Genomic DNA, 9,732 nt, shown 5'->3' on the forward strand with positions numbered 1-9,732 from the left:
TATATATATATTAATATAATAATAATATATATATGTACATACATACATACACACACACACACACACACACATATATATATATACATATATATATCAATAATATTGTATCATCATGTATCATAATATATAAAATTATATAATAGTATATAATAATAATAATAATAGCAATAATAATAATAATAATAATAATAATAATCATAATATTATGTAAATATATATAATAATATATAACAATATGTAACGATATAATATCATATAAGAATACATATTAATATATAATAATATATAAAAATATGGAATCATGTATATATATATATATTATATATATACGCAAACATATACATATACCATTGAACGTGTCAAGAGATCGAAAGCATTTATTAACTCACCAGGATCCGGCTGGGCTGGATTTTTGGGCTCGGACGGCACATCAAAGCTAGCGTCATCCAATTCGACTACCATATCGCCTTCGTACGGTTTATTCAGAAAATCGGTCAGACCCAGGTCGTCAGGCACTGGAGAGAATAGACTATGTGAATACGGTGATGATGATCTAACCGTTGTTCATGCACATTGTAATCAAGGAAATAAATGAGGAGTACATACCAGCCCCACTCTTGACCATTTCGGATATAATATCCGCCAAGTCCGTCTTCATTAAATCACAGGTACACGGATAGGAACACCCGCAAACACATCGTGACAAGTCGGCCCCGGGTGCAGCACATTTGTCACCCTCCTGGACAGCTTGTTCGCTGCCATCTTCATTGTCCCCCATGTTGCTTAGGAGACGTGTTTGACAAGAACGGCTCTATGAACACAGTCGTAAACTGATCTTTAAATCGGTTCAGTTCACCAGTCCGGCGCTGTTAGCTTGAAAACTATTGTATAATCTGAGTGCTAGATTTCTTATGTATATGCCATGAACAGGCATGAAAATTCTACCATTTTTTAAATTTTATGTAATGTACTTTGGAGTATGGGCTATGGAGTGGGCCATGTTTGAGATCTTTTTTACATGATGACTCCCCGAGTTCCCTGTGAGTGACTGAAGTCCTTGACTCCTGACTCCTGAGATACAATAATGGAAACCTCAATCCGTTAGCTGGATCCAAATTTAACCTGAACACTAACTAAACGTTTAAAATGTTTATACGGGTCAATAGAGTTAAAAATAGTCCTATGTACTGTCCGAATTAAGCGGATACCGAAGGGAAACAATCTGGAAGCTCAGAACCTCTGGGGAAAAACATGCACCCATAGTGGCAACTATAGGGCCAACCGATATAAACGTATCTGAATTTATAGTATATACGTTTTTACAAAAATAGAATTGACAGTGTATCACTGTAACTGTGCTTCACTGCTTGTTCTTACGGTTTTGCCTCTCTGACACCGCTGCTGAGGGAAAAACCCCATCGACGTGACGGTCATCAAAATCACGAGTACATCATCCTTATTGTACATAAATATGTATAAAGTTATGAACAAATAAAAATATGTAGATGTAAATATGTGCATATTTTAATATTTTATTGTAAGATATATATCTAGTCTAATAAGAATACTAATACGAGTCTGTTATAGTTCTTCCGGCAGCAATGGAGGTTGAATCGTTTACAATATTTCCGCCTGATGCAGATGGGCAAGGTAATGTGATAGTACACTGCTTCTTTTCCATACTTCAGTGAGAAAATACATGATCCATGAGGTAAATATTTGGGTATCTCGCGACAGCTTGTATCCTAAAGTGGTATAAACTTTACCGCACGCCCAAAGATATCTGATATGGTTGACGCTTGCATTGCGGTGTACTGAACCAGGCTATAACCCTGCCACAAGAGGTGAACAACGACAGATCAGAGTAGCGAAGCCGCGTCATTCACTGCATTAAGAGGTGGAGTACATTTGTCTAGTGTTCTGGCGATTAGCAAACTAATTATGGCACCTCTCGCATTCATCTCAGATCACCAGAGTGAGAATGCTAGGGAGATAGGAGGCCAGGCGGTCTGGACACTGTCGTCGTGTAAGCAGGGCTTCGCTATGGACCAGCTGAGAGACGGCAATCTAGACACATATTGGCAGTATGTGGATCTCATTTGATTCCGAGCTGTTGAGACACACCGTGCTTTTCGATTTGACCTGTGCATATATACATGCTAGATTTGGGAGATGTCAAATGTAAGGGTATCGTCTTGCTTTTTTTGAAACCATTTGGTGTATGCCCTTCTTTCTTGTTGCTTATGAGTATTTTCTTGAAAGTACGTCTATATGACAGCCAGGTGCAACTATTGACAAAATTGCTGCTTCTGATGGTTCCCTGATGGTTCCCATTTATTCTTATTTGGTGACTATTTTCAGACATTTGCTAAAAGGGTAGCACGGATCATAAGTACATCTCAGTGCTAATATCTGCTTCCACAATCGGACCTGTCTCTAGCTCTGTGTGTGTTTCTGGGATTTAATGAATCAGTTATTGCCATAGACATGAACTATGGATGCGCGATTCTACCATCTCCACGATGGTTTTATAATCGAGTTCCGAGTTCAGATACGCAACAATTTGTGTTAGTATTATGCTCAGTTCATTTGTTAACGGGCACAGAGGAGAGCAATATAGACGCTACTCAGCAGGCACTTGGAATACTTAATTATGCCAATATGGTTGAGTATAGAGCTACATTCAGTGATCTTGGTACTTTGTAAATAACAACAACGATGTCAGATATGAGAGGCACGGAAGTAACTATGCACTACTCGGCGGCGTGTGTTCTAAACGAAGGCCTTATCGAACTTCCAAGGCGTAGACACCACTATACCCTCACATGGCATTCATACTAAGTATCATTGGAAGTGTGGACATAATAATCAAATCCGACTGCTATGCGATGTGTTGTAGGTCTGACGGACTACAGCCACATTCCATCAGTGTGCAATTTCCGAAACGACAGACGGTTTTGGTATGAGCAGTTAGTCCTTTTTCGCTTTGAAATCGGTATAGTTTTACGTGGTTGCTCTTTCTTCCCTATTATTGAGATCTGCAGAACTATAAGCAAGCTGTCTATCACGTTTGTGCCGAAATACACTCAATTAGTCATATTCTTTTCATAGGAGGTTTGCTTTTATGTGGACTATTTGCAAGATGAAAGCTATACACCCCAGAAAATATCAGTAAAAGCTGGCTCGCACTATCATGATCTTCGGGTATGCACCGGCGCGTTGCGATTACTAGCAACTGTTTGTTTCTACGTTCAAATTTTGGTGTCTCATTAAGATGATTTTGCGAAACTTGGAAATATTTCTATGGAAAGTTTACTGTAGCTTCTAGCACATAACTGACGAGTTACTTATATCTTTGCAGGAAATCACCCAAATGTCCATGACTGAGCCTTCAGGTTGGGTTTCTGTACCCCTCACAAGAACAGATCAGACAGCCGGTGTGCAGGCCAATCTACTTGAGATCACTATGCTATCCAACCATCAAAATGGAAGAGACACCCATATGAGACAGATAAAGGTCTTTGGCCCTGTAGAGTAAGTTCCGCTTTGGCTTATTTTGCGACGCTATGGCCGATGCTTTTACATTTATGTGCTAAGCTTGAACACGCACATGCGTTATACGATTTGATAGTTTTAAACTGTTCCACATGACACTCACTCTCTGGGTTTGCTTATGCACATCACAGAAGGGGGATATCGGTCATTGAAAAGTTTCAGGATCCGAATCTCGAGACATATTCGAATTTACGATGACGTACTTATTAGTACTCTGTGAGTTTTACTCGAGATTCGCACTGCAGAGAGCTGGCCTCCAAACACGCAGAGCTGACGACGACAGAATGCTTGCTGTTTCATCGAATGCTTGCTGTTTCATCGAATGCTTGCTGTTTCATCGAATCCTTCCTTGCGCCACTTGCTATACAGTGCGTGATCGTAGTGGCATGATTGTGGTATTAGGGAATCGATGCCCATTCTACATTCTATCAGCAAAATATACCACGTAGTGTGTATAACGTCGCTGTGGGTTCGATGGAGGTGTGCGTACGAATTGCAATCGGCGACACTGGGTTCGATAGAAGTATAAATTGGAGAGTACAAAAGGCGACGCTGGGTCGATGGAAATGTGATTAGAAGCCGTGTTCTTACGCGGTCTCATTGGATTTGACCACAATATATGAAGGCGATGTTATTGATACGAGCTGCCAGATGTGACCTTGCCGCTGAATTTGAAAAGAATCACCCTGATGAAAAAGTGGATTCAGTGTGTTCTCTCGTGTACTCCTTTAATTATAAGTACTTTCTATATCATCTATATACGTAGCGCTCTCCTTGAAGTAAGGGCCACCCGGGAAAATAACCCTACTTGGCGCGATTGTGCGGAATAGTGTGCACTTTTAAATCTAATTATTTTCAGTCGTTCCCGGAATTACGTTTCTTTTCAACACTTCTTAGTTGCCTAGTATTTACGATCAAGGGTGCGCGGGAGGGTGATCGTGGCGATGTCCGCCTTAAAGAACCTCCATTGGGCTCAAATAAATACAAAGGTATAGTATACCTAAACTTCTTTTTTCGTCTCGATCTCCTAATCTTAGCTTTTGTGCTAGCCGTGTCTAAATTCTCGTTCAAGTTGGTATCATCATTCTCACTATCGCTCAGCACCTATAGGTATTCCGAATGGGTTCAAATGTTGATTAGAAATTGTGTCGACGTACAATTATCTCGGATTTAAACATAGAAAAATCCAAGTGTACTACACGACACAAGACAAGGGTTGACTAGAGATCTACAACCAATAACGTCTCACTGAACAGTATTTAAATCACCAGATTGCGTTTCCAAAGTACTGACCTTCGATAAAGAACTGATATCAGCGAATATTTTTTTCCCTGTGCTTTCGCTTTTCGCCCCAGCGACACCATCTTCGGGAGCGTTGGGTGGTGTGCTTCCATTTACTTCCACCTGAGGAAAGCGGAATGCGTATGATCCTTGCATAAGACTACGACAGGTTGTAAAACTGATAAAAAGGAACGCAAACGGGCTATCGGAATAAGCAGATCGCATAATCCACTAACCTTGGGCAATGATTTAAGGCTTGGCATGTATTGTGTCGGTGATTGGGACATCCTTGATTTGCTTGTCGTTCGTTTTAGTAGATCCTCTAACGAGGCGGACTCCAACTTCCCACCGGCTCCTTCGTTGCTACCTACGCTGATTGATCTTCCCATCACAGTTGCAGATTTTCCAGTTCCGTAGTCGTCTTCACTTTGGAGACTTACATCACTCGTGCCTCCATCAGTATCGTCAGTGACCTTATGACTTCGGCCAAATTGACCAGAACGTATCATGTCCTCGCAAACTACTGTTTCCCAGAGCTCTTGCATGCATTTCCAATATTTCCTGTGAACTCTGACAACCTAATAAATAGAAAAAGCACGATACATTGAGCTTAAGATGCAATTTTGCGGGATACACATACTCAAGAGAATAGGTGATCACGAATGATCAAACACGATTTACCTCATTGAGCGACTTGATAGCGTTATATTGTGGAACGTTCGGCTTAGTTATCAAAGCTAGACTATGGGATCTAGATGACGGTGTGCTCATAGGGGGAGGTTTCTCGCCCAGCAACACTTTCATACATGCTGTTGCACACTCTGATAGAGCACTCAGCCTATAACCGCCCTCCAGGGAAAGGAGCACCCTGCCATCCATGAAATCCATCAGCGTCTATAGTAAAGGAATAAAAAACGGAATGAATGATCTCAAGTATAAATATCTGTGCAGGTGATATGCAAGACATGGAGCCATATGCCGAGACAGTGAGAGAATAAACACAAAGCAATTGGACACGAATGGGGACATCGGCGCTACCTTCGTCATGTGTGCGAAGCCGCTGGCAGCTACTTTGCAATTCCCGATATGGTCACCATCGGCGGCGTCAAATCCTGCACTGATGACAATTACTTCGGGTGCAAATTCTTTGGCTATTGGAAGTATAATATGCAGAAACGCAGCCATGTATTCGGTGTTACCCGGAGGGCTATCATCACAATCATTCCACGCTATGTTCACTGTCATTCCCTGCGCATCACCGAGCCCAACTTCCTCTGTCGAACCCGTACCTGGATAGAATTCACCGTGGTCATACCTACAACCAAATAACAGATATGATTGCGTAAAAATACCATTCATTCCTCGTTGAAAGAGGCAGAGAGAAATCGGTGTGTGGACTGAGATGAAACTGGGAAACACTCGTGAATATATAAATCGAGAGCCATCGAACAAATACATATAACGGCGGTGCTCAATACCTGTGCAGGGAGAGGTATAGTACGTTAGGGTCATCCTTGAATACGTCCTGCGTACCATTGCCGTGATGAACATCCCAATCTACGATCATGACTTTGGCGACATTGAATTCCTTCCTCGCCGCTCGTACCGCGATACCGACATTATTGAAAAAGCAAAAGCCCCCTGCTGCATCTCTCTCTGCATGGTGACCGGGTGGCCTGATGATAGCAAAACCATTTTTCAGCTTACCCCTTATGGTAGATCTCGCCAACTCGACCAATGATCCAGCACTAAGCCGAGCTGCACGCGATGTGTCTTCAACGTTAAAGACTGTGTCCGTAGCAATTCCTGGGCCTCCGCAATGCATCTTCTCTATGTTTGGGGGCTCCTTGCCATGTCCATCAACAGCAGCTCCTCCGTAATTATATACATGTGCATTTGCGTGAACTGCCAATAGTTCTTCTTTTGTTGCTTCTCTTCCTCGTACTGGTACCACTCGTTCTAGTAGTTTCTCATCATCGAACGCCTTCAAGATGCTTGCTATCCTATCCGGTCTCTCTGGATGTGCTTCGTCCGGTCGAGAGCATGTACAGGCGTGTGACAAAGTGTCTGTATCGTATGTGATGCCCGTTTTTGTTGAACGCGCATCTCGTTGCTCACTTGCAGCTTTAATAGCATCCCATCTTGCTTCCGAATCCGGTCCCAATGGGCCATACAAAGCATCGGCTGTGCGAGTACGTAGTTGAGATATTTTGACCCATTCATTGTATTCTGTGCCCCAGCCTTCGAAATGAACGAGAACAAATTGAGATGCAAATAAGGAATCTTCGACATCAGTAGTCGTATCGCTTGAACCTGCTGTCGTACGCGACTTCATTTTCAGTACGGTAGCTGGTTTCTTCACGCCCATTTCCGAAGATGATGCTCCTTCCTTCTCAATTGTGCTTTCAACAGATTTGCCAACCTGCTCCATATTCTCTACATAGCGTATTCGAGCTGCATGCTGAAGGTGTATGCGGTGTCCAGATTTTAATGAACTACCATACAAATCGAACCCCATTTTCAATTTCGCATGTCATTTGAATTTGCTCTTAACGCCATTGAGTCTTATCCCAAGAATTAGGACAGGAAACTAACTCTCTGTGGCATTCAAATTTGAATATTGTTACTTACCCAGGTCATGTCAGAAGCGTCGACGGCATCGATTGGACATCCCACATGTAAGTGTTTTCTCTTCAACTTAGTGTGTGCGGACTCAATTTTAGTGTTCATTTCCGCCGCTTGTGTTTCTGCAGAGTTTATCTTCCGCTTCTGTGCAATTTTTATGCATTTACATTAGGTGCATTCGTTGATGAGATAAAGTGCCATCCGAATAGCATGTCAGTTATAGCTCATACAAAATTAATCACACTTCCAAAACAACCGTAAATCTCCCTATGACTCATGAAGTGGCAGCCTGGCAAAAGTCACCGATATACGTGCCTACCTTCCTTTGACTGGTGCTTGAGGTCTGCGATGCAAGAGTCTCAAAGCTCAGCACTGACGTGGTCTCTCCTCTATTCAAAAAAGACCTCTAAAAAATAATTATGAACATTGCAAAGATGCGATTAAAGAATATGAAAATGAGTTGGCTGTCATATTGAGCAAACATAACACTTACAACGTTTCGTCCATGCTTGTTAGCATCACACTAAATGAAATTGCTACCTCACTTCGAGGCGGCGTTGAAAGCTTATAACTAAAGTCTTGGCAACAACAAACTTTCCGTGTAAGTAGACAACCGAAACATCGAAATAAGCCATTGTAAGTCCTCGCGCACAACACTAGGGGCAAAATAAAAAGAACCTTAGCTTTCGGCGGGCTACGCTGTCGGCTGCGAGGTTTTCTTGCTGCTACCAGGCGCGGAGACGTCGTTGGGCTGGGAATTTTCTTTGCTGATGCCTTCTTCTTCGATGTCTGTCGTGACGATCGACGAACGGATTAGTTAGGCAGCAGCCAAGTGAACTATTACCGCGAAACCAAATTTTGAGCATTCAATCAATGAGCACCATAGCAGTTTAGTCCCATCACTGGCATCATGCGGCCTCCTAATTTCACATTCTCGAAATTACACGCTAACAAGCAGCCATACCGTTTTCTTCACCACAGGTGATGACCCTCCTGAAGAGGGATGTACTTGTATAGTGGGCTTCGGGTCATCCTTCTCACTCAATTTGGACGGGCTGATCTTTGGCTGGCGATGTGGCGGAAAAATATATGAGAATGAACACATGCGGTAGAATTCTACAAATATATATGATATGAAGAAGACTAGAATATAAAGGTGGCAAAATGATCTTATTTTGCGACATACCGACTTCAGTACATTCCGTTTTAGCTTTTTGGTTATGGGTACATTCGCGTTCGTTATCGGTTCAGTAGCGACGTCTTCAAATAACGTACCAGCGTCAGGCCACATGATATTGTAATTGGGATTCAAGAGTCGCGAGAGGCCTCCAAGTCCATTATTCTTCGGTGAAGTCTCATTTACTGATGCTCCTAGGCACATGTCAAACGCCACGAAAATAAAATTATGAATGGCTGAGGGTAATCACAAACGTGTAGCGAATTTAACAATATTGTAACACGTACACTAAATACCTTTGTTTTTTCCCTTAGCCGGTGACTTCTTATTGGCTGAGGCCGTCGGCGTCAGCGTTGGACTATTGAAACCCTTCGAGTCACCGCTTTTCATTGCCAAAAGAAAAGCAGCTGCCTGCCCTTGTTCTGAGATGATCGGCTGTTTTGGCAGTAAATCGAATAAACGATTCAGCGTATGAAACTCTGGGTTGTGACTTTTAGACGACCATATTGTATATGTCGAGTGGAATTTACAATTTACTTACTGAAGATTCTGCGAAATCACCATTAGTAGTGCCACGACTCATTAAGATATCACTGGAAGCTGTTCTGTGAAGGTTCGTCTGCTTTGAGGCAATCAGCATTGGTGACTTTGGTGAATTCACTTCGCTGTACTGCTGAGTAGGCAACTCGATCTTGCACACATTCACAGTCGGCGCTCCCAATGGGTGAAATTGTGTTGCTGGAGCACTAACTACCGGTGCCTGACCAACGTCAGCTTGTAAATTCATTTTAAAGCAAGGTGCACCAGCCTGTCTGGCATCGCTAAGTTGACTAGTCTTGGCATCAACGGGAATCCTTCCACTTAAGGCATTATGATCGTGTGATTGCTCTGTGATTGCAAGTTTTCCAAGAACATAGAAATGAAGATATGTATGACAATAGTGAACTGCTGTCATTGACTTTCACCCATCGCTAGTGATTGAACAAGCAAGCCTGCTGGATTCAAAAATTTAAAAATACATACATATATATATATATAGATTTAGCTAACAATATAGATATAAGTATACATATAGACACAAATACACACACACA

General features: G+C 42.1%; 3 protein-coding genes across 3 annotated transcripts in view; 1 reads left to right on the plus strand and 2 right to left on the minus strand.

Moving 5' to 3' along the window:
• Positions 1-867, minus strand: part of SARC_00188 (hypothetical protein) — a 3,529-nt gene extending 2,662 nt beyond the window's left edge. Inside the window, exons 1-2 of the mRNA XM_014306107.1 lie at positions 607-867; positions 390-515 (exon numbers count right to left, since the gene is read on the minus strand). Coding sequence (XP_014161582.1) covers positions 390-515; positions 607-778 — 298 coding nt within the window. The 5' untranslated portion in view covers positions 779-867. The remainder of the gene's footprint in view (positions 1-389; positions 516-606) is intronic.
• A 650-nt stretch (positions 868-1,517) lies between these two features.
• SARC_00189 (anaphase-promoting complex subunit 10) lies at positions 1,518-4,683 on the plus strand. The gene is made up of 6 exons (XM_014306108.1): positions 1,518-1,650; positions 1,967-2,084; positions 2,900-2,960; positions 3,112-3,204; positions 3,362-3,534; positions 3,687-4,683. Exons 1-6 carry the CDS (start codon positions 1,602-1,604, stop codon positions 3,751-3,753), a joined length of 561 nt encoding a protein of 186 aa, XP_014161583.1. The 5' UTR covers positions 1,518-1,601; the 3' UTR covers positions 3,754-4,683.
• On the minus strand, positions 4,420-9,593 carry SARC_00190 (hypothetical protein; the record flags this gene model as incomplete). The annotated part of the gene is made up of 14 exons (XM_014306109.1): positions 4,420-4,517; positions 4,556-4,659; positions 4,849-4,959; positions 5,073-5,414; positions 5,518-5,730; positions 5,875-6,151; positions 6,315-7,297; positions 7,468-7,605; positions 7,781-7,867; positions 8,140-8,250; positions 8,426-8,527; positions 8,648-8,832; positions 8,935-9,073; positions 9,180-9,593. 14 exons carry the CDS (start codon positions 9,591-9,593, stop codon positions 4,457-4,459), a joined length of 3,267 nt encoding a protein of 1,088 aa, XP_014161584.1. The 3' UTR covers positions 4,420-4,456.
• Positions 9,594-9,732: the final 139 nt, after the last annotated feature.

Source organism: Sphaeroforma arctica, assembly GCF_001186125.1.
Source record: "Sphaeroforma arctica JP610 unplaced genomic scaffold supercont1.5, whole genome shotgun sequence".
NCBI classification, from domain to species: Eukaryota; class Ichthyosporea; order Ichthyophonida; genus Sphaeroforma; species Sphaeroforma arctica.

Bases quoted from the DNA above. Each gene is read 5' to 3' on its own strand.
- SARC_00189 (XM_014306108.1), top strand. From the start codon at position 1,602: ATGGAGGTTGAATCGTTTACAATATTTCCGCCTGATGCAGATGGGCAA. The intron at 2,085-2,899 runs GTATGTGGATCT...GATGTGTTGTAG, and splicing joins AATCTAGACACATATTGGCA to GTCTGACGGACTACAGCCAC. The intron at 3,205-3,361 runs GTATGCACCGGC...ATATCTTTGCAG, and splicing joins CGCACTATCATGATCTTCGG to GAAATCACCCAAATGTCCAT.